The sequence below is a fragment of the Ascidiella aspersa genome, chromosome 2 (genome assembly GCF_963924565.1).
Source record: "Ascidiella aspersa chromosome 2, kaAscAspe10.2, whole genome shotgun sequence".
Lineage (NCBI taxonomy): Eukaryota > Metazoa > Chordata > Ascidiacea > Phlebobranchia > Ascidiidae > Ascidiella > Ascidiella aspersa.
In genome coordinates this window covers 27009170-27034200 of record NC_139448.1, presented here as the reverse complement: position 1 = coordinate 27034200, position 25031 = coordinate 27009170, and the positions used below count along the sequence as shown (strand labels likewise).

Below are 25031 nucleotides of genomic sequence, written 5' to 3'. Positions count from 1 at the left end.
TTGGATAAAGCGTATTTACTTTCTGTCTATTTTCATCCAAGATTTGCATTGTATGTGAGCGGAAGTTCTAGCTGGCAAATGTACTATGTGCAAAACGTTAACACCACACTTCCCGAGAGGATCGAAATGGAAAAGACTCCCACCAAACTGGAGCATTTCTTTCCAGACTATTTTGATTCGCTTAGCCTTTCGGCAAACGGTTAGTGGAAAAAAAATTATTTCAATTTTATTTTTGTAATAGAATAAAATGTTGGCTAGTTAGATGTAAAGCCTGCAAGACAAATATATAGGTCAAGTTATAAAAACAATTTAACGAAGAAACATTAATATACAACTACGAACTCAACTTAATCCAATATTTTGTTTTAGTAAGATAAAGCCAACACTGGGTGGTGTTTTAATAAACTGGCAGTGCTTTCGCAATAAAAAACTGGACATAACATTGCTGCATGAGACATGATTTTGTTAAAATGTTCCCAAAAGTAAAATGTTCCAAAACGTCTAACACCTTGCACGTGGAATTTATTTTTTAATTTTTTAAAACTGTTGGAATGTTTTTCATTTGCAATAAAAACAAATAAAAAGAAGTAGATCATCCACGTCGATAGGGAGTTTTATAGGTCCAACGTTAACATGCAAAGTTTGCTTATTTTACCCTTACATGATTTAAAAAAAGTCAAATCGCGCCGTCCTTACATTACGTCACGCAGGACCTTGTCAAAACGTATTTTGTATAACGAAATTATATTGGTTCCAGTAACCCGATATAAACGGCATAATTTTGGATTCATATCTAAGGATCCGATATTTTACTTATACATCTCTACTGATGAATCGTGTGTAGAAGAACTCGGGGTTACCGCTATCCAGAAAATTGCTCATTTGTAAAAAAAATGCTAGTACGGTTATTGTACTTTTGTGCCAATTTAACGTTGTTTAAGGTGTTGTTTTTTTTTTTGCAACGATTTTTATGATTTAAATAGACTATTATACAAAATTATATTTATACAATAAAAATGTAGCATTGTTATAAAATAAAGTTTTGTAACAACTTTCTAACAGTTGCCCATAGAATTGTCATCGAAGTTTTTTTTTCTCGCTTCTATCAGTGTGGACTACCTGAAATTTATTTAGGGGTTTACTTTGGATTAGTTTTTCCTACAAGGATAAATCGGTGTTACATCTTAAAAGTTTTTGTTAGATTTTTTCCCTGTTAACACATTTGTATTACAGAAAATATTGAGGACAGTCAAGCCACCGATAAACCTATTTGCTCCTACGGATGTGGAAAAACCATTTCCGAAGATCCACAACATGGATTTATTAGTTATGGTTTTTTTGAAGATAACAGACACCCACCGTTTGCAGAATGCGAATGGACTTTAATCGGTAATAATGAGTGTTTAACAAGTTAATTAAAATGAATGCAAAATTGTTTTTTAGTGGGTGGAGAACTCATACAAGTTGTACTTTTCTGAAAGTTGTTCTTAACACAGTTTTATTTTTTTAGGGGATCAATCTAAAATAAAATTAACCATAACATTGCTATCTTTGTTGGAATTGGAGCAGTATAACGGGGTTTGCACTAAAAACTGCATTGAGGTAAGACATTTCGAGTTGGGTATAACCGCTAATAATTTTAATTACCGAATAACTTCCAGGTCTACAGAGGAAGTGATAGTAATCCTTCCAACTCAGAACTTGTAGAGACATACAGTGGCAACGATGTACTTATGTACAAGGAAACAAGTAGAAACGTTATTCAGTCTGTCTCTACAAGCCTCTTTATTCGATTTAAAGGAAAGGGTGATTACGGCGAAAATGGATTTGTTTTTACGTACGAGGTATACACTAGCTTAGTTTGGTGGTCAACTTGTTAGTCCAGTGTAGTCGATAAGCAAGTAATTCTTACGCCATTGGTTATTTTTTTACAAACGTTTTTTAAGCAGTCTTTAATTGGTGTTAATTTATAAATAATGGACTGGATGTTTTAATGGGCTAGTTGTAGACTTAAAATGGTACCTATTTATTTCAGTATGTAGATTATCCTGGACCGACGAATTGCGGAAAGATGGACGGTGTTAACTCGACCGACTCCGAAACAACTGAAGACGACAAGTTGCCATGGATGGTATCGCTTCAAGTTATGGGACACAGAAAAAAAACGGTAACCGTTTAATTGATTTACTAGTGTTTGCTACCATCACCCAAATAGTTTTACGAAACATCTTTTAAGCGGTACCTTTGTCTATATTTCCTTTTGAAAAATTGCTTTTGACAAAGGTTCTAATCTAAAGTCTCTAAATATATTTCTTTGATTTTTGGTATTTTTTGTTAGGTGTTACCGTGTTACGCTTATTATTGAACAACTTTGTTTAGGCTGCCGTGTGTGCCGGGGTTCTGCTGAACGCAGACACTATTGTCACAGCAGCCCATTGCGCGGCAAATGTTGAGGGATTGCGACTTTCTAACGTTATAGTGGCTGTGGGACAAAACAAGCTCACAAAAGCGGCTGAAAACGCTCTATCTGTCGATAGGTAAGTTAGGCAAAATTATGTAATTTACATTACTAACATCGTACATTAAAATTAAACTACCAAAGAAATAATTGTTTGGGCTAAGGATATATTTGTTCTGAACTGATAAAACAGGATGCTTAAAAATTGCTTAATACTTCGTTGAAAGCATAACTCAAACTGGTGAGGATCCATAAATTATATTTAAGTGTGCGTTGCAAGATATTGCGTCATATGTCATGTTAAAAAGGTTTGACCAATATACTATCCACCACCTTAATGGTAAATTGAAATTGGTGCATAGCACTCAAACGGATACAATCAAGTGTACACTATAATCAAGCCATTTGGTTATCACTGGCATGTAAACGCATTAAATCAAGTATACTAGATTTTCGAAGAAAAGGACACGGAGCACATCGTGTGATTTTTTTAATGATCTCAAATTTCGTGTAGGGTTTTTGTAAACCCCGGTTACGACCCTGCCAGTCGCGAAGGAAATATTGCTTTGTGGAAGCTGGTTATGCCTGTCGGTGAAAATTACTTCACAAAACCAATGTGTGCGCCAATGGATGGATTCCCAGTTCATTCCCCGCTGCAAACTTGCTACGCCGTGGGTTGGACTGATCTCGCTACAGGTAAATAGGTTTACTTTGTTTGAATTCAAAGACAATACTTTTTTTAATATACAGTATATACACTACAGTCAAAATTTCACTAAAATCCATAGTAATTTTTTATAACAGTTATTATCGAAATGTTTTTTCTTCATTTTGAAGGATCTATGACTGATATTATGAACGAATATGCGGTGAAAATTGCAAGCACCTCCTGGTGTAGCGAAGAAATGGGCCTGTCCTCCCAACAGAAGATGATATGCGCCCAGTTTTACGGGATGGAGGAATCCTATTTATCACAAGTGCGATATTCACATCACTTATCATTTAACGTCCCATTTTTAAGTTTCACTTTTTTACGTATGTACAGTACACTATACAGTTTACCAGGAGTCTGAAAAGCGGACGGTGATACATTTTTGTTTGGCCCGCAGTGCACTTCAAACAAATAAATAATTTTCTTTTTTTAGTTATATCGGTCGCCTAAAAACATTTTCTATTTTAGTTTCAAAACAAAGGCGTATCTTTAGCGATGTATCCAACATAATATTTATATAAATGCCCTCTTTACTGTTTTTCCTTGTTCAAGAAATGTAGGTGTAGGTAACTAGTCACTGTACACTACAGGGTGGTCCAAACCAAGGCCCGCGAGCGACATGTGAACAGCAACATCTTTATCTGTGTCTCGAGTAACGTTGTTTAATTAACTGATAAATGTATTTCGCTTAGAAGGTACCAGTGTTCGAAAAGCAGGGCGGATTATGGGGTAGTGGGGACAACAGACCTAGTCCCTTAAAATGAAGTTCTGGACCAATTTAACTATGTGAAGCCACCCTGAAGAGTCGACTTCAATGGGCTTTGAAACGTTGTATTATTATTATTATTATTAAATTTATCAACAGAGCTTTTTATTAACCATATGTAAACTTCCGCAAGTGCTAGCCCTACAGCGTCGTGCATATCATATCATGTTTTTGTCATTTGGGGCCAATCTTAACTTGATAAAAACAGTAAAAATTCTCGCGCTTTCTGAAAGTATTTTTTGCACCTTTTCTTGTATGAACTAGAAGCGCGCCAGTCATTCTGGTTAAGCAACTTTTACCTTCGCGCAAATTTATAAGGTTTTTGCAACATTGTGTCCAATGCATCAAGTTCTTAAACTGAATGCTTTGCCAATTAAAGCCGAATAAATGCAATCTTTTTCGGGTTTCGCGCTATTGGACCTGGCCACATTTGCTTACCAATAAATTAGTCGGTTGAAGTAAAGCGGGTTTCCTAGAGGAAGATTGTTTTATTGGGCCCGCAAAAAACATACATATTGCACAATAAAGATTAGGCCAGCAGATTGCTCTACAACTTGGTTTCATTTGCCCCCCACATCAAATTCAGTTGAAGACCCCCGCAGAATAAAACAATGTTTGTCGCATCATGACCGAAACCAAACTTACTTTGATCCTTTTCCTTCCATGAAAAAAAAGTTTAACGCAACCTTTTACCGCAGAATTCCGAGGCCCTCGTGTGTTTGCACCGAGAAAGGTGGTACTTGGCCGGTGTTGCCAGTCACACCCACGTTGGGGTCAAGAGCGTGTACCGACTGTACACCAGTATACACCACAGCAGTGCCTGGCTAAAGCACACCCTGCACCGAACGTCGGTTGTGTCCTACAAATCGATGGGCATCGAGCTGAATGAAGGCGCTGATATGAAACGCGCCAACATGTGGTTTCACCGCCACAACTGAGTGTAATATGTGAGCAAACGCATTGGAAAGGTGTACTTTGTCTTTATGAGACCATGTCGTCAACAATATTTATTGCCAAATTTAACTTTAAAGATAATTTTTACATTTTCTGTCTAGTATTTTTGGTTTAAACTTATGTTGTTACTGTCTGGTTTATTGAGATTGTACCCGATGATCAATACAATGCAAATGCTCCACTGTTTTAAATGTTGTTCTGCAGCCTTGTACGAATGTAGGTTGGTTAAACTTTATAACATAAGTGACTGTATATAAATATTCCACCAAAACCTCTCGGCTGCTCAGTCTTTTTTAAACGAACAGAGGGGAACCTACAATAAGACCTAAAAAGCAGCAATTTCTAAGACAGAAAAATCTATAAAACCATATCATTTAAGGCGAACGACATAATAAAGCCGAATTCGTAGTAATATTCACGACAAAATTAGAGTGAATGTATAGCAATTATACAGGGGTTTCATACAACTAATCCACTCACCTAAGGTGACGGGAAACATTCCCCCCTATATTATTTCATATTGACGAATTACAGTGTGTGGCTTTATCGGTCCCGAACTAATTTCCATTGGGAAAACGCAGGTCTTGGTACTATGGAGTTCTGAGTTCTTCTCACGCCTTAATTTGCGTAGTATGATGACAGACACAGGTTTAGAAGAAAAGCGTTTTTTTGTAAATGGGCTTTCAGAAATGACGTCACATTGTTACGCCATAAACTAAAAACCGAAAGAACATCCTGCATTTAGTTATTTTTTTTTTATAGGTAGCAGATGTGTTATTGTGATTACACAAGCTGCTTACAAAGGTGTTATCGATTCGCGAAGCACCAAAATAAACTTTTACAAAACTTTGGTTGGCAAACATACCGTTTGAGTACCGTTAGGCCATGGCTATGGATCCCCATCCAGGATTCTTCCCTGGCCATTCAGAGTTATATTTTAAAGACCTTTACATAGGCTTGCCAAACGTTCCGGTTTAGCCGGGACAGTCCCGGTGTCCCGCCCGGTGAATCAATTTGTCCCCGATTTGTTAATTTAAGATTTAGGCCTACAACAAAAAAATTAAAAAATGTAAAAACTCTTAACTTCAGCCATTTTTCTTTCTCAAAACTAAGTATTATTTTTTACTTTTCTTTGGTAAGGCTGTCAAACAAATTTTTTTAACATAAATTAATTGATTTTCCAGCGGGTGTTAGGAAATATTTTTCCGGGGTTGAGGTTGCTAGGGCTATTTTTTTTTATGTGTGGTGAGTAAAAAAAATTAAATGGATATTATCCGCCGGGTGTGGAGAGATATCTTTTTGAGGAAGGTAAGCGAGCGCCGTCGCAAACCGGTCACCGTTAAGCAATTTTTTATTATCAAGGATTTTTTTCACGTATGACGCAGTTTGGTGCCGGTATTATTTGGTTGATTATAAGTCTAAACAATTGCTGTTACAACTTAGTTTTTAACTTTTGTTAGTAACTCTGGATCGATAAATGTCGTGTGTTTTCAGCATTACAAATCAAGTAAAGTCATAACATGCTGATTGCCTTAATAGAAATAAGTTTTAATGTTTCCAACTTAACACTTATATGTTCAAAAACTTCTTGATGTCTGTTACCGCGCAAATTTTAGATAGAGTTCGCAAAATTTCGCATTACATGCGGCGGTTTTAATCGTAACCAATTTTCAGTTTCAAACGAGATTTTACCTACGTTGGACAGGATTGCGTATTAGCTGAATATCACGCAATGTCGCAATGCGAACCATGGCTGCTATACAACTTAAGGTTTTACGTTAGTGCAGGGATGGCGAACCTTTTCATCGCGCAGGTCACAAACGCAATCTCAATTCCTTGCAAAATGCACAAGAGTGTCATATATTGTAATATATGCTAATGTTGCGCCATTTCTTATTCACTGCTTTGACGGCCTGTTACTGGCCGGATGCCGCACTCAAGTTAAACATTAGTATTTATTATCCAGTATGGCCGTGTGGCGCGAACGCCAACACTAAGCGCAAACTGTGGCATAGCGGCTAGCGCGTACGCTATCGCGAGCTAATAAAAACGAATGCAATGCACCACACCACGCTCAAAACGAGACTGCCGGGTTTCTCTCGTTTCAGCCACTGCTGAAACTGCGGGTTGCCCTTTAGCAACAAACCAAAGGCGTAAAACAATTATTGCTAATAAGTGAAAAAAGCAAAAGTAGAAAGTCAACAAAACAAACCAAGTGAGGTGAAGTTAAAAGTTAAATAAAGCAAACGAAAAAATATTTGGTACGGTATTACACTAATTTCATCTAAACTTGCCGCTGCGTCGTAGTAAGTGTTATTGTCTGGGTTGGTAATTCAAGGTTTTTGGGCGATTTCCAAATTCGGATTCCCACGAATAATAAGCAACTAAATAGTTAACAAATGCTGCATCATTTTTACGGGATTGCAGCAGTTCAGCACAAAGCTTGTCAGTATGGTTTAACCAGGGTTTTCAGAATTTTTAGTCTGCGAGCTATCAAACTGATTAAAAGCAGTTAATCTACTCGGCTTACTGGTCGCCCTTAAAAGAATTTTGCACGACCCACAGGTTAGGAAGCCCTGATTTAAACAGTATAGTGCTATCTAACGGAATATTGTTGTATTACATTTATCCTTTCCTGAAAATGTTGGACAACATTTCGATATTTCTAGAGAGGCAAGTGGGTTATTTAAAACTGTGGTGGGTCACTTTGTAACCCGCGGGTCAGTGGTTCGCCATCCGTGCGTTAGTGAATGGTTCCCTTTTGATATATGTCGCTGGTTTTCGTTACTTAAAAGATGTTTAACGTGCTTAGCCGTTGGGTATTTAGTCGTTTCATTTCAAATAAACACACATTATTTGCAATTTTGTTTCAACAAAATGTTTGCGAAGACGAACAATTAGATGTTTCACAGTCACGCAAATAAATGCGTTAATTTATAATACGCCATCCAATTAAATGCTGCTTCCACACAGGCTAAAGAATGTGAATCCATTTGTGGGGAAGCATTTAGTTAACCCATTTTAGGCACAATAAGCAAAAAAATAGTCAAGGGACGACCAAACTTATATGCTGTATAACAACGATTAGAGAAATTAAATTATTTTATTTACAAAAAATTAAAATGTTCACCACTTTACACATTATTTAGCACTCAGGCCAGGGTATTACGCTATAGCCTACGGAACATTACTTTTTAGTAACATGGTAAATTACCTTTTAAAATTATCGGCAATAACACGCGGCTCAAGCAAATGAAGTACAACATAATATGTAGTAGTTTTAAGAGGCCAGCTTAATGGAATCTAACGTTTTGTTTAACCTATGCTTGAGAATGATTTGGTCCGGGAATACGAATTTGTTATGGGCATAGCGCGTTTGCCAACATGTACGGCCTAATATTGTTGCAGCTTTTACGAGGGCCGCATCCTACTTTAATTGTACAAAGTATTTACCCGACTCATTTTTTTCACAATACAGAAAATTACTTTCGGTTACAAGTTAAATTACTTAGACTAGGGGTCGGCAACGGGCGGCCCGCGGGGCGCATGCGGCCCTTCACCTTCTTCCAGCTAATTTTCCCTAAATAAGGCTATGAGTGTGCACCATGTTGGGACTTTTGCTCTATCAGCTTCCTGTTTGAAGTGCGATGTAACCCATAGGCTACACCGCCATAGTTGCCATTTTTTTCTCACAGTAATCATCTAGATTTATTGGAAAATATTCAATACTTTTGGACAAAAAATCAACATAAAAGCTTAATCAACGCCCGAGGCGTTGGCTTAATGCCGTATAAAGTTGCATAAAGGGACTTGCTTGATGCTTTAGATTTAAGATTTCTGTTTTATAAAACATTTTACTGAACATGACGAGTTACTGAAATTTCGATTTTATATCTCATCATTTTTTTTTAATTTGCAAATAAAAACATTTGAAATTACTGAAATATTTATCGTCAATAGCGAATCTGTCACTAATTTAGATTATACAATATTTTTTTGATAATAATCTAAAAAAACATCTAACATCTAGATTGTATAATCCTACATCTAGATTCAAACCAAAACATCTAAATCTAGATTAAAATAAATTAGAATGGCAACTATGTACACCGCTACACTAATGCAGTTGAACTCGAATGGAAAGCATCTATTACAAAACAATCTTCATTCATAAAGTTTTACTTGTGTTACGTTGCTATGATAAACAGTTGTTTTGCAACAACTACACTTGTCTAGTACGGTCAAGGTGGAACAGACTTTTGCCACGCATTTTGACTGAAATGTTAACTGGTTTTGAATTAAGGCTTTTAATTAAATTCTACTAAGCCGGTCAGTACGAGAAAGGCGTCATTGGAATCGTAGGAAAAGTTATTTCCGAATCCACAAGTAGACAGCTGACCAAACTGCCGTAGTTGCAGCCTAGTAGCTCATTGTTTTTTTTAGTAAAAGCTGAAATTATGAATTAGCGTTTATTTGATGTGCGGCCCTCCTGTAAGCATTACATTTCCTAACTGGCCCTTGTGTTAAAAAGGTTGCCCACCCCTGACTTAGACAAACCACCCTTAAAAATAGGGCCCTAAAAAATACCAACTGACAAAATATAAAACAACCGCAACCCCGTTAAGGTAATTAGTTGCATTAAATTGTTTTGTATTAGGTCTAAATTAAGTTTATTGGCAGTTTTCAATATGCGTCACGGATTTAGGTTTCTAAAAAATTGCAAGCCTACCTTTACATAACCGAGTCCTAAAATGAGATGGTTTTACTCAGCTGAGCTAGAAAAATAGTGAACGCAAAAACATTCGGTCTTTATCTCGACAAAACAAATCAAGGCCGTGCAACTCTAATCGCGTTTACAAGGAATTAGTTGCCAGAAAAAAATTATGGCTATCAAAGAGAAACTAATCAGTGGTTCTTTCCCTTCCTCGAGAATATGTTAAACAATTAAGTACTCTATGATTAAATATTTTTACCTCACCTTTACTACGCTTCACTAAAATTACTTGACGACTTACGTCACTCGATCAATTGAATTAAATAGGTATTGCGTGGTTCATGAAAGACGTATGGTACGTCAATTACGTTTAGATAATAAATTGTTAAAATATTGTCGTTGTTCTTTCTGTTTGAAGCGCCAGGCATTACTTTGTGTGTGCTTAAAGTGACAAACAATTACGATGTATGTAACTCAGTAACTGTAGTGTGGGACTGTGGGTTAGGATGTCTTTTGGGTAATGTATTATTGTATTTATTATTTAATAATATTGCTTCACCTGACCAAACGCCAACTCAAATAATGTTCATTGTGGTAGGATTCTAGAGCAGCGCCAAACCTTTAAATAACTTCAGAAAAATTGCCGTGGGATGGACTGTCACCTGCTGGGTGTTATACATAGTTTACTAACTTTATTGTTAACATTTTATTTTATGTACTTGACAAGCTCAATTGTCACAACTTATTGTCCGGTATATTGCCAAACACTGAACACTTTCTTTGCAGATATGGATAAACATGAAACTAAGTTTATATATTTCTGTTGTATTGTGCATTTCATTTCTGCCAAGGACTGCCCTAACACAGTGTATCGATCACTTAAAAGCCTGTGATCAAGGTCTCTGCATCAATGGAACCTGTGTATGTAACACAGGATGGACGGGTGCACTTTGTGACCGCTGTCATGGAAGAGTTTTGCTTAATGAATCCTCTGGTATGCTATAACATTATTCTTTAATTTTGCATGATTTTGGTTTTTGTTGACTGTTATTGTAATAATTTTGAAACAAATTTTAGTATTACTCATATTTAAATAACTGGTGGCATCCAAATTAAAAACAGTCTTGGTCAAACTGTTTTGTTTTTTAGGCCGATAAATGCTCTGGTTTTGTTTTAAAATTTAAAGGTTCATGTGTTCATGTTTTACATTTGATGTATAATTAAGGTTTAATATATTTTTATTAGTTTTATTTTTAACTTTCAGGATATGTAAGTGATGGACCAGGCAACTACAGCAATTTAAGTAGATGTTCGTGGCTGATCCGGCCCACAGTTAGGTAATAAATGTAAATATTTATATTTGTGTTTACTTACTTAAAAAACAAACACAATAATCTGTTGTATAAATCAATAACCACTTTGGTATAAGGTATCAAAAGTGCCTGTACAATGAAAGTTTGTAATTACCAAAGTAATTTCGGACATCAGAAAACACATTTTAATGTGTATTTAAAATTGCAGTGAACTGAATATTTTACTATTCTCTTTTGAGATAGTCCTCATAGAAAATTAAATATGTTGTGTTATGTTCAATGTAGCTGCAAACGAAGACAACATTTGCTGAATTTTCAGTGTTAATTTAGGCAATCAGGGCCAACAACATTATAGCATACCACCTAGTAAATATGGATATTGTGACCATTTGTTTTTTTTCTTTACCAAATGATTCTCATTCTGTAATATCTGGACCAGCCTTTTATGATACTATAATACCAATTTTCAAACAACTGTTTTAATAAAGATTAACATTTATTTCACACCTTGTACCATGTTGGATTAAACAATAAAAAAATAATGTGATTTATGTTTCAGTACTTTTTTCTAATAATAATAAGCGTCAGACAAAGTTTACTAAGAGCACAGTTATACTTATTTTAGACACTCAACATTGCGGCTGGTCTTTCTTGAATTTGCAACTGAGTGTGGTTGGGATTATCTATATGTTTATGATGGAGACTCTGCCTATTCCCCTTTAATTGCCACCTATAATGGGTTACTTACCTATAAAGGTAAACACTAAACATAGTATTATTTTTATTTTGTTATTTAGGTATATATATATATACTTATAAAACCAAAGCATATATTTACATTTTTAAGTTTTATTTTCTTTACTATATGTATACAAAACAGCAAGCTGTATAGATGTATGATTCAGGTGTAATATAAAACCATGACTTTTAAAGTGTGAACTCTGACTAACTTTAATAAAGCTCTTCCCAGAATTTTCTCTACTTCCGTATAGAAAATTATGTCATAGGCCATAGTGACAAAATGATGTGATAGGATATCAATTTAATGTGCAGTATTGTATTGTAAAGATTATACAGAACGTGGTCTGCTGATTTTGGTAGTGTGGCCCGATCCAGTATTTCTGGTAATTTAATGCTAATAGCAGTTAACATTATAAAAAGACAGTATATATATAGCTAAAACCTAAAAGTACCAATTATAATGCTGTAATATATATCAAGCAAAATTTCTGTCATACTAAATGTATTGACTAGTTTACTGAAAACATAATTAAAATGTAAAATATCAAACAGGTTGAATAGATTTCCAATAACCCTTTTTATTCTAAACCTGACTGAACTCATTATTTTTCTGGCATCAATAGGACGTCAACTAATAAAGCCACTCTGGAGAGCTAACTAAAATTATGACAAAATAACAAAGCACTAACATGCACCTTGTTTTTTTAATTTATTGCTTAATGCTGGTTATGCTTAAAATAACCAGCATTAGCTTAAAATGAGCATTAAGAATTTTTGTGTTTTTTATATTGTTAATTTTAACTATATATATTTGTTTGTTTGTAAGTTATACTTTTGTGGCTTACCAGTACAGTTTTTATATTAAGAAAATCCTGAACAAACAGTTGTTGTTATATAAATAATATATTCAAATTGAGTACAATAACTGGCATAAAAGTTAGAAGATTTCCAATATTGCTTTATTCTAATAAATAATATTGTTGTAGCACAATCTGTACTCTGAAACAAATATAATAGAAAGATCACATAACCTGTTTTCTTTACTGTCACATGCAAGAAGCAAAAAATACTTATATTATTTCTTGTTCAGCAGTATTTTATTTAGTTGAATCATTGATCCTTAAAAACATATTTCCTCAGGTTAAAAATATATATTTAGTATTTGTGCAGAGTTAGGCAAAATTGAAATGAAATCTAGATGCCAATTAACAAATAACCAAAGTGGAGATTATATTATAATGTTTTATTTTATACCCATGATTAGTAATGGAAACAAAAATTAAAAAAAATACCAATTATACACTTGCCTTTATGCAACATGAACCTTACTAATGTTAATGTTTTTAGGTAGAAACACTGCAACACAACTTATCGCAACATCTGGATCTGCCTTTTTGCAATTTTCCAGTGACGTTGCGTATTCAACAACTGGGTTCAACATTTCATATTCAATTGGCGATTGTCTACATGACTGTTTTAACAATGGCAACTGCAGAAGTAAACCTATTTGTTATACAACATTTTTTGCAAACCATTGATATTTTTAAGTGCTTGAAAGCAATTAATAACTAGTGTCCAATCCTTTTTTGAAAAAGAGGCTTTTAAGGTAGTTGATAAAAACACGTAATTTTCAGCTAATTTAACTTGAAGACCTGTTAATTATGTCAATGTTTTTTCAAGATCTATAAACTATTTTAATACATCCAACTATGCATTGCATAGCCATGTATTCATTATTGTAAAAACCTTTAATTAGATGGAACATGCTCATGTAATGGAAACTGGTCTGGGAGTTCATGCCTTTGTAAAACTTGTAAACAACCTAAAGGTAGTGGAGCAAATTCGTGCACTGGAAAACAAGGTGTATGCCAAACTAAGGTACACTGTGGTAATTCAGTATTGTAACACTGCTATAAACCTAAAGGCATTGCTGACAAAAAGTTATATAAAACTGTGATGTTCAACTTTTTTTTAGGAAAAGTGGTCTGTTGTTGAAATTGACTCCACATTTAAAAAAGCATCCTATGCTATTTCCTCTGTGGGTGAAACCCTTTGGATCTATGGCGGTTACACCCTAAATAAACCTTCTGTTGGTGGTGTGGAAAACAATTTGTTGACGTACAATATTTCAACCAAACAATGGAAAAGTTCACTTCATTTAAACAATGATGTGCTTCCGTATCTTAGATATGGCCACTCAATGGTCACTTGGGGTGATAAACTTTTAGTGTTTGGTGGAACATTGAGGGACAGCGAAAAAATAGTTAATGAATTATGGGAGTATGACACAAAATTAAACAGCTGGAGTCAAACAGTATATAACACAAGCACAAACATGACATCATCTTTGCTGAGTTTGACTGGCCATACTGCCAATTTAGTAAAATCCAAAGATGGCCTTGACATAATGATTGTGGTGTTTGGATATCATCCTGAGCTTACATACAGTCCTTTTGTGTTTGAATATAACCCTGCTAGTCGTTTTTGGATGCGACCAAGCGTCACTGGTTACAGCAGGAGTGGCACATATGGCCATTCTTCTGTATACGATGCTACTAACAACCTTCTATACATTCATGGTGGTTACATTTCCACCAACCCAACAAGATCGTCCCTAACATCAAGCACATTTCAATATGACCCTGTCTCTCACCACTTTGTCTTGCTGGAAAGTAGTGGCTTTCCAAAGTTTTTGCACAGTGCAGTGTTTTTGAATGGGCTCATGTATGTGTTTGGAGGAAGCACCCACAATGACACAAATGAAAGTAAAGGAGCTTTGTGCTACTCAGCTCAGTCTTTAGCGTATGACATTGCCTGCAACAAGTAAGAAAAGTCACTATTTTTTATGTACACATAGTCTATTGAACTGAGAATTATCCATTTATTTCACATATATGTTAATATAAATTTGGATGTTTCTAGTTGTACAGACTGTTTCAAATTAAATAAGCCTTTAATTGGACTATATACCATTTATTAATAAAACAAACTACGTTAAGGCGGTTAAAATTTTCTGCAAGATTATAATTAACAATTGGGAACTGAAAGTTTGGGGCCTTAACCTAATTTTTCAAATTTAATTTGTTAAAATACATGCTCAGAATGATCTTTTCATTTCAGACATTCTTTAAGCTAACAAGCAAAGTTATCCATCACTCTCAATCACTTCTCATTTCATTGCACAAATGTTTTGCATAGTGGCCAATTGCAATTTAGCAGTAGTTTGGGGATTTTTATGATAAGTTTATATTTTAACAAGAATATTTAGAATTTTCCAGGATAGGTATTGAAGTTAAACTTTGTATGGAAGCATGTTTATGCAAAAAAAAACTTTCTTCAAATTTAAAAGCCACAGGGTTTTAAACTAATAATTTTTATTTATTACTGCAAATCTAAAAAAAATGCAAACAATGGGGTTCAAATCAACATATTGATTAGCAAAGTTTTGAGTTTCATTTATGTTTTTTTTTTTATAAAAAAGTAGGACAAAGTTTATTAAAATAACAGCTTTAGGACAATACATGTCTTTGGGTTACTTAATTATTCTTTGTAAGCAACATGTGATTTTTTTGCATTTTGTTTTGAACCATTTTAACTGTCAAAACAGTGTTCTATGTAATAGAGCAGGCCATAAGATTCCGGCAAATATTAGGTTTACTGTTTATTCTGCTATCTTTGTATACTATATGTATATGATTAGGATGGTTTAATAGTATCTGAATACAGTGTTTCTTCACCCCTGGGTCCCCCCCCCAAATTGGGTCGCTTGCTGCTGTAGTTTTATATGGTTAGATTAGACCTACTGGGATTGGTTCTGAACATGATTTCTCCAAATTTTGAGAAAGTTGTGGAGTCAAGATGAAGACATGGCTCATATTGATTAAAATTTTTTAATAATGTTGTTGTCTTTATTCCGTTTTGTTTACTTAAAGTTAACAATAAGTTTAGTAAAGAGAATAGGGTAGCCAAAGCTTTGCTGTTACTTGCACTTAGTATTTGGGTTGCACGAAAAAAGGGTCAAGAAACACTGTCTTAATGTATTCAGTAGGTGTAGGACCATTTTTGTATAAAATTTAGCTGAACAAATATATATTCATTTGTTTCATTAGATGGAAAGAGCTTCCACCACCGCAGCTCTCATTGCCAATTCATCGATATGGTCATAAGGCTGTGGCAGTCAACAACCTAGTTACCGGGGATCCCGAAGTAATTCTGTTCAGTGGATATGACAGCCAAATGCTGGCCAACATGTTAATTTATTACCCTGAAGTTTGTACGACTTTAAATGAAACACAGTGTGAAGGTATTTTGTTTTACTCTTTTTTTCTATATTTTGTACAGTTTATCGTAAGTGTTATACTACCAACACAACTGTATTTCATAAATGAGTCATAGAAAAACATATGCACTTCCTATTTGTGATACAGATGCATGGCATTTTGGCTGCCACTGGAACATATCCCACTGTTTTTTACTGGGAATGGCTGAAAGGAAACATTTGTGTGACAAGTTAGAGTCTCCTACAGAAACCGGTTGTAATGACAGCTCTTGTGTAGTTCCACCCTGTTCCACATACAAAAACTGCTTTCAGTGTGAGGTTGAACCGGAGCGGTGTAACTGGAAAGAGGGCCTGTGCCAGACAGGTGCAACAGATAAAAGTGTTTGTAATATAACCTGGACTTGTGAATATCAAAGTACCTGTGAGAAATGTTCTGCCACAGCTACCTGCATTTGGTGCACAAACCTAGGCCAGTGTATTCCCTCCAACTCTTATGTTGTTCAATATCCGTATGGCCAGTGCTCTGAGTGGACCAATAAGAACGGATGCAATGATCTTAGTTGTTCCACCAAGAAAACCTGCTTCTCATGTCAGGGTGACAGTCGCTGTGGATGGTGCAATGATGGATCACAAACTGGACTTGGCACATGTCTGGATGGTTCATTTGATGGTCCATTGCTAAAGAATGAAACAACTCTTAGCTATGTTAATGCAAATCAACTATGTCCATCCAACGAATGGCATTTTGTAACTTGCCCCAAATGTCAATGCAATGGACACAGCACCTGTTCAGATGACTACAAATGCATTAATTGCACACATCAGACCACCGGGACTTTCTGTCAAACTTGTCAATCTGGATATTTCGGAAATCCTCTTAATGGTGGCTCATGTGTTGCCTGCCAATGCGGGGACAAGGCGATAAACTGTGAGCCATCTAGTGGAAAATGCTATTGTGCAACGAAGGGGAGTGTCGGAAAGTATTGCGACGAATGTGACCGCACTAATGGTTATGAGCTTGATGGCGTTCAAAATAGCAGCACATGCTATTACAAGTTGGCTGAAAATTACCAGTTTACCTTTACCCTGCAACAAGAGGCAGACATGTACATCACCAGGATTAACTTCAGGCATGTTCCGTATGGCGAGGATGACGTTGAGTTAAACATTGAAACAGAAGTTCCAGCCATCTTCAATGTATCTGTTGTTAAGTCCAACATAATAGAATATGCTGTTTCGGGCAGCGGCTACAATTTTAAGTATTCCTTTAACGGGGGAAATTTAAGCATGCCAGAAAACAGCAACACTACCATTCTAATCCATGTGTCAAACTTGACTGCACCATGCAGGATAAAGGTTAGTACTTTGTGACATAGTTCTAATTCTGGTGCGACTAACTTTTAGTTCTTATTTGTTAAACATACATTCAAAATATTTATTTCATAATACAAGAAACGATCCGTGCATACTTATTCAGTCTGGCCTTCTATCAATTAATTATGTTTTCAAGCATTGGATCATTATGTGTTAAGATGCTACATTGCCATGCATTTCTATTCGAAGAAATTTTGTTTCAAAAATGTTTGCCAAACATACTTATTACCTTAACACTATAACTGTTAAATAGCTACATTTGTTTTTTCTCTTTAGGTTTCAATACTGCAAAAAAGCAACAAACTTCTTCATATTCTTTTGATCCTTTTCTCCTCTTTTCTTTTAATACTCTTTTTTGCTGCTGTGACATGGAGGATAAAAATGGCTTATGACAATTACCGCCTGAGGATTACAAGGGAGGTTGAACTAAAGGAAATGGCAGCTAGACCATTTGCTGGCCTTAACTTACTTTGTGATGAAATATACAAAGTTCCACAAGTAAGCCAAAAAAATGTTTTTTTTTAAGTTTGTAATAGCAGTACTGCATTATATTTTCCGTGGCACGACAATGTTGTCTATGTTAGAGTTGGACTTGGACTATAATAAATTGATTTTTACTGAACCTTAAACTTTCTAGGCTGCTAACTGTTTTCTAATTGCTTCACCTATACCCGAATTAAACTTGAAAAAAGATGAATAAAAAAGGGTCCAACGAGTGTTTGTTACGAACTAGTGCGTTAGGACTAAAAAGGAAAATGAAATTAGTTTCATTCAAGCAACTGATTCTAGACTTTTGCATGTTAAACAAAAAAAAGCATTAATTTAGTTTGAAAAACTTCAATTTAAAAGACAGGATACATTGAACACACAAAAAAATGCATATTAGTTAATTATAATGGATGATTTTGACAAACATGTTTTGAAGGCCAATGACTCCATAGCTGTTTGACTGAATAGAAATCACATAAAAGTTTGCGTAAAGTGCTAAACAATATTCAATGATGTTACTCACAATACAATTGCCATATTGCAAAAAATGATTGATTCAGTTCAACGATAAAATATTTAAGTCCCCCGCATCCTCTTATCACAAAGAAAACATTTTAGAAAGATAGTTTGGCCTGTTTTTCTACCTGTTTTTTTAAGAAGGCTGCATGGGTTCAATAAAATTATTTTACAAAATGATAGCGTAGCAAATCTTGTGCCCCCAAAGAACTGGTGGGCACTAGGGATGTTCAAAGTAGAATATCGAATCCTTGGATTCGAATCCAGATGAGATTCGAATCCAATTCTGCCGTTTATTTTGGGTAATTGGAACCGATATAATTTAACGTTTTACAGCCGACCGTCGCGCCTAATTGTACAAAAAGTGTGGTAAGTTGGCCTGTCGCTGCGGCGCCAATTTATAGTGATTGCTTTAAATGTAACCAGTTAGTGTAGCGTCAGCGTTTTTTCGGGCGACCAATTACCGCGTCTCGCGATAAGGTTCGTCTAACAATTAGGTGTCAATCAAGCATTATTGGGCGAGCAGACTAACGTGCAATTTCAGGTGGGGAGTTCCCAATTTCCCTAAATGCGTTAAGTTGCAAACGTAACATTACGTTGTAAGAGGTGCTGGATGTAACCAAATGCGCTATAGGGTTACTTAAGTTCAACTTTAGGCCAATATTCAGCGAGGTTATACAGTAATGCACAGCGTAATTGTGAAGTATTCGTTATGTCAATAGTAACTTATTCTTTGCAGTACATTATTTGACTGCATAACAGATCATTTTAGTCAAAAAAAGAACACAAAAACCCAACAATGCTTTAAAAACAGGGCCGAATTGCTAAAGAGTTCTGTGTTCGGTGTTGCATTGTACTCACTATTGGCAAAAATATAAGTTTTGGCAGCAACCTGGACAGTGGACATATTACAGTTTACACAACTGCTTCAAATGACAGTCGTTAAGAATGTTAAACATATGGGAGATTTTTTTATTATAATGTACACATGTTAGCAAAAAATCCCTTCCCCAAACAAAATCAAAGTTAAATAATTTAATAAAATTATACTAGGATTCGATATTCTGGATTCGTTATTCTAGATTCGAAACCTATTATTCTAGAATACCTTGGTATTCTACTTTGAACATCCCTAGTGGGCACTTCGTAGAGGGGTTTGCCCTACATGTTTAAGAAGCCACTGATATAGAGAATTACCTAGCATTTGAACGGTTTAATTAATACAACATTTAGGTTTTTAATTATAAAGAGAGTTCTTCCGACAATAATATATTCTGTACCGACGTTTCGATAACCTATCCAGGTAATCTTCATCAGGGCATATAAACTTTGTAACCTTGCAGAGGTATATATACAGTGAAGAAAAACAACGAAAAAACAAGGTGGCAAAACGAGGCGAAAAAAGAAAATGTGTTTTTTCGTCGTTTTTCTTCACTGTATATCTCTGCAAGGTTACAAGTTTATATGCCCTGATGAAGATTACCTGGATAGGTTATCGAAACGTCGGTACAGAATAAATTATTGTCGGAAGAACCCTCTTTATAATTAATATAATGCCTGGCAGCAACAGTATATTAATTTAGGTTTTTGTAGTATTTAGTAAAAATGGGATTTTCCCTTTTTAATTTGTTATTTAAATTACACAGGAAAACCTTCAAGCCTTACAGGCAACTGAAACTGTTTGTGAAGAGAAATGTATCCAGCCGCAATTCTCAGTGGTGTCTGTTCTGCTGTGGTTACCAACAGAGAGGAGTGATAAGATGGGGCAAAAGGGCAAGCCCCCAGTTGACCAGCCGTCATTTGCATTTGGTTCAGTTGTCGCAAGTCAACTGAGCTGCAAAGCCAGGGTAAATCCCTACAAGACTTGTATTGACATTAATGGAGAATGCTTTCTTCAGCACCCCGAAGTAAACTTATCATATGCGCCTACGCAATATTCTATTTCTAAAAGCACATCGTGCTTATAGTTGTTGGGCTGTTAATTTATTATTTGTTTCTTTTTTTGATGCACATTTCTTTTTCATGCTTACATGCAGTCTATATATCTATCAAAATATGGGTTCATGTGAGTTAAATAGTAAAACGTTGTGCTCTCCGATACATGTAATTATATTGTATTAAGAGATACACAGAAATGGGCTTTCATTTAAATTTCTTAAACTCAATATTCTACTTTTTATTGTTTGCACACAAAACTGTTATTTTCATTTTTATATGCCTACTTTGTGGATTTATACACGTTAGTTAACTTACGTCAAAGATCTAAGTTATTGTTGCACAGAAATACTACACCAAAAATATTTTCTATTAAAATTGCAAATAGCACTTTAAACCTTTACATTCCTTTGTCGTTCAAGTGATAGAAAATATTTCAATTTATTGTTCCACTGTGTGTAAAATTAAGGGAACAACCTTTATCATGCATTTGTAGATTCCATGATAAAACATTTTGATGAAAGTATGTACATTGCATGTGAATATTGCTATGACTGCACTTAGACTTCTACACTAAATAAAAAACTATTCTTGCAAAAATTGTAGCTTTCTATGATAGTTTAAGAGGTTGCTGTTGACATTGACTATTTAGGCTTCTTACTACTAATAAATACAGTTACATTAAACCTAATCTTAACTAAAACTGACACATTCAAAATGGTAGTTGTCATTGCTGAGAAAACACAACAAGGTTGGCGCCACTTTTTGGTTTTTATTATTTAATGAGAATTCAACTACAGTACTTCGGGCATAGGTAAAAAATAAATATCTTGCATAGCAACAGTATAACATTATTCAATAATAAGTGATCAAACATATTACAATTTGTAAAGCTTCATAAAAAGAAACTTGACTTTTTTTCATACTCTACCCACAGGGTGGTCTAAAACGAGTAAAAGGATCACATTAAGGTTTGATGAAAAAAATGTGGCGGAGGCTCGCAGAAGAACTCATTTTAATAACAATAAAAGGTTCGGACCAGTTTGATATAGCACATGATAAACTAAAATATCCCATAACCTTGAGTGAAAATGAAATGTAATTTTACTAGAAAGTGCCTAGATGAACAAGTACACTATATGATATAAAAAAGAATATAAAATAAACTATGCTTCACAAATGTTATAAATGATTCTCTATCGTAGTGGTCGTCAAACTTTTTTTCCTGCGGCCCAAAATTCTTATTCCAGAGCTATTAAAGGGCCACTACGATAACAGGGGAGAATCCAGGATTTTGTTAGGTCTGCGGGCTTGCAAATTTTTAGAATAACAGCACAAAGTTGCGCCACATACACTAATTTATAAAATTTAGGGCAATAATGTACGGTTATTAGTCATATAATAAAACTAAACTATTAAAAATAGCTTGCATCCCACTAAAAATGGTTCTGTGGCTCACATTTGGGCTGCGGCCCACAGTTTGCTGACCACTGCTCTATAGGAAACATTAACTTTACGATTGTGACTTGAAATATTTAAAATTGCAACAATTGTTGCAGAAGTTAGGGTTAAGACACCTCTTTGCATCACCAAAGCATATAAAAAGACAATAAAGTACACAAAGCTACACTAACATTGTCACAACTGGGGCTAAGTACTCACAAGTGGCAATGAAAAAGTACATTTTATCAAGTTAAAAAACATTATTAAGTATCATTTTCTACAATAGTTAGGTTCTCTTCACTAGCATTGTCATTATTATCATTTGTTTTATCCTCATCTTCGTAACAATATGCCACTTCACATACGTAATACAAGCACCAGAACATAATGAAGCAAGACATCATGGCTAATAACTTTAGGGTCCTTTCAGATAGGAATTCACTTATGTCAAAAACTGCAATATGTTTGACTGGACAATGAACTACAGAATCATTGTGAAGTGATTCTCCCGAGATAGTTTTTGCCAGTTCACTATGCCTTTGCTGAATATCTTCAGCTGTCAGTTTAGAACCATACAAAGTAAATTGCCACTTTTTTATTATTCCTGGTTTCAAATTTCCTTGTGAAGTGTCAATTACCTCAAGTTGATAATCACCACTGGCTGTTTCTCCCCAGCACTTAAGTGTTGTGAAGGTCCACTGATTTAAACCCTTAGATGAGATGTCTAATTTCCTTGGATAAATAATAGAATATGTTCCACTCGGACAAACAATGATGAATTTTAAGAAACCTCTTGATGGGTGCGAAACAGTAACAGTTACAAGTACATACTCTAAAGTGTTGATCATGTGTTGTTCACAGTCGCTTTTAGTTACAGAAGTTGTTAATACTTTAGGATTTTTTTTAGGAATTTGGAAGTTGGTTCCACTACATTTAGGCTTAAACGATGTTAGCCAGGGAACTGATTTCCATGTTTTTGCAATGTTAACAAGTCTCCATGCATTAATTAGACCAAAGCCATGCTCATTGCTGTGAACAAATCCAGCTTTGTTTTTTACAAAGCTGGCCGTTTTGGAAGCTTGATATGCAAACTGATGAATAGACACTGATCCCCAAACAATGATATGCTGTATGTCGCGCCAATGTAAACATGGGCGAACTTCTAGTATTAATGCGATCATTCCAGCAACCAGAGGAGTCGCAGCAGAGGTTCCCGTATGTGTTCGGGTACATTGTTGCCCACTCTTGCCCAGCGTCCAATCAGTTGTCACAATACTTCTGCCACGGCCTCCACTGCTGACTGTACAAGCCAGCATGGAGCTGCACTGCTCCGAGTAAGATGGAGTCTCTCCAAACTCATTGACAGCTCCTATTGTGATGGTGTATATAGAGTTGGCATATCCGTCATAGTTGCAGTTGTCATGTTCCTTTCCACCGTTGCCACTGGCAACAACAAAGATAGAGCCATATCCCGATCTTCCTGCAACTACACCATGCTTAAGTGCTTCTTGAGCTAGAGCCCTTGGTCCATCTACTGTTTTTCCATCATCATCTGGTCCCCAGGAACAACTGTACACATCATTAGCACTTAGGCGCTTGGTAAAAGCAGTTGCTTCAAGAGAGTCTGTCATTGGTCCATCAAGAATCCTTATTCCACTGATTTTGGAATTGTATGCAATCCCAACCCCACAAACATCGTTCAAAACTGCAGAAACTTCCCCAGCACAGCGTGTGCCATGTTTGTTTTCTTCAGTGTTGTCATATTCGGGAGTTGGATCATCATCATCTGAATTTAAATCAAAACTTCCCGCAGGAGAATAGTTGTTTTTTAGGTCGGGGTGGCGCCATTGGACACCGTCATCCACCACTGCAACAGTTACACCCCGACCAGTGATATTATAAGCCCAAACACCAGTTACATTGCAGTCCTTCCTGCTAGAAAACTTGTTGGCCAAGTGCCACTGGTCTGGATACAGTGGATCCTTTATATTTAAATATGATTCACTAGAACGCCTTTTAATGGCTGACCTTTTCTCCAATAAAGGTGCTCTTTTAGTTCGTTTTAAAATGGGTTGCTGGTGAATCCATTTTACCAGCGTGTGATTGGGCTGATGAAAGACTTGATGTTTACGTCTGCAAAAAACGTAATGACCCTTTAACTCTCCAACCTGTCCAAGGTTTATCATGTCCATTTCTTCGGCTATTCGACTTGCTTCGTCTTCGCGACCTGTGCGGTCTTTAGAAGTGTCAATATCAAGCTTTACAGACCAAGTTTTAGTCATTTGCTCTCCGGAAACAAAATGAGGAAGTAAGAAATTTTGTACCTTGAAACCATCAACCGATCTTGATGTTATCATCAATACAATAATATAACTAGCTAACCACCTACAGTGACTTATTTTTTTCATTGTGTTAACTATTAGGAATACAAATTCAGGTTGATACGGAAATTAGCATTTTAGAAAATGAAAATTTACTTGGCGGGTAGTTCCCCTAAATAACAACCGAGGTTAAAACTATTCCAACTTATTTACAGGGGTGAATTAACCTGACACTATATTTTCACTAAAGTGATTTTAGAAAAGACACAAAGTTTATGGTAAATTTAAAGCTGGTGACAAAAAATTATAATAAATAATTACTATGTTGTTTAACAAAATTATATGTCGTGCCCCTAAATTACCGTAGGTTCGACAGCAGGGTTTTCTAACTCGTCAGTAAATGTAGGCTACTTAAGAGATTCCATTTATGTAGTTAGCTATTACAAAACAAATAGTTTAGACCGCTGTTATCATAAACGGGTAAATAATTCGCACTTGTGGAATAACAGAATTGTTTCAGAACGTGCTGTGTCTAATCAAACAGGCTCGAGCGAATTCATTTTTTGACATTTTGTGGTCCAATATGGATAATACTATATGGATAAAAGATTAATAACCACCAGTGTTATTTATAATAGGAATAGATAATAATAATAAAAACAATACAAATAATTATCAACTAAATATTTGTAGGCGCCATAGGTACATACGCTCAGCATAATCAAAAAGTGTTTTATCTATGCAAAATACCACCTCGCTCGTATGCTTTAATAACAGTATGCTATCACTTATTAGTAGGTCTATCCTGCGATTTACTCCCTGTCGTGTGCAATACCGGATCTAAACAATCTCGCTTTCCCGAAGTCAATAAAGTGCAGACCCAATGTCCACACAGTTTCACGGTAGGTTTATTTGAATTTCAATTTAAGCATCAATTCAGCAACAGTAGTCCTTACTTTGCAGTTTTTGCCAAAATATATGTGTAGGTTGAGTTCATTTTGGCAACGTATAGAGAG

At 35.5% G+C, this 25031-nt stretch overlaps 3 protein-coding genes across 3 annotated transcripts in view; 2 read left to right on the top strand and 1 right to left on the bottom strand.

The window, feature by feature from the left end:
- Positions 1-4874, top strand: part of LOC146164609 (sushi, von Willebrand factor type A, EGF and pentraxin domain-containing protein 1-like) — a 39159-nt gene extending 34285 nt beyond the window's left edge. Inside the window, exons 43-51 of the mRNA XM_083380766.1 lie at positions 42-199; positions 1234-1389; positions 1511-1602; positions 1662-1844; positions 2036-2167; positions 2380-2537; positions 2973-3154; positions 3296-3435; positions 4635-4874. Coding sequence (XP_083236892.1) covers positions 42-199; positions 1234-1389; positions 1511-1602; positions 1662-1844; positions 2036-2167; positions 2380-2537; positions 2973-3154; positions 3296-3435; positions 4635-4874 — 1441 coding nt within the window. The remainder of the gene's footprint in view (positions 1-41; positions 200-1233; positions 1390-1510; positions 1603-1661; positions 1845-2035; positions 2168-2379; positions 2538-2972; positions 3155-3295; positions 3436-4634) is intronic.
- A 5523-nt stretch (positions 4875-10397) lies between these two features.
- Positions 10398-20841, top strand: LOC146164608 (attractin-like protein 1). Its single transcript, XM_083381484.1, has 10 exons — positions 10398-10598; positions 10869-10941; positions 11543-11673; positions 13006-13155; positions 13415-13536; positions 13634-14481; positions 15768-15961; positions 16086-17293; positions 17588-17809; positions 19963-20841. Exons 1-10 carry the CDS (start codon positions 10403-10405, stop codon positions 20281-20283), a joined length of 3465 nt encoding a protein of 1154 aa, XP_083237610.1. The 5' UTR covers positions 10398-10402; the 3' UTR covers positions 20284-20841.
- Positions 20842-21008: 167 nt separating this feature from the next.
- Positions 21009-24088, bottom strand: LOC146164607 (proprotein convertase subtilisin/kexin type 7-like). Its single transcript, XM_083381780.1, has one exon. The coding sequence runs from the start codon at positions 24049-24051 to the stop codon at positions 21958-21960; it is 2094 nt and encodes a 697-aa protein (XP_083237906.1). The 5' UTR covers positions 24052-24088; the 3' UTR covers positions 21009-21957.
- Positions 24089-25031: the final 943 nt, after the last annotated feature.

Bases quoted from the DNA above. Each gene is read 5' to 3' on its own strand.
- LOC146164607 (XM_083381780.1), bottom strand. From the start codon at position 24,051: ATGATAACATCAAGATCGGTTGATGGTTTCAAGGTACAAAATTTCTTA.
- LOC146164608 (XM_083381484.1), top strand. From the start codon at position 10,403: ATGAAACTAAGTTTATATATTTCTGTTGTATTGTGCATTTCATTTCTG. The intron at 10,599-10,868 runs GTATGCTATAAC...TTTAACTTTCAG, and splicing joins TTTGCTTAATGAATCCTCTG to GATATGTAAGTGATGGACCA. The intron at 10,942-11,542 runs GTAATAAATGTA...TACTTATTTTAG, and splicing joins CTGATCCGGCCCACAGTTAG to ACACTCAACATTGCGGCTGG.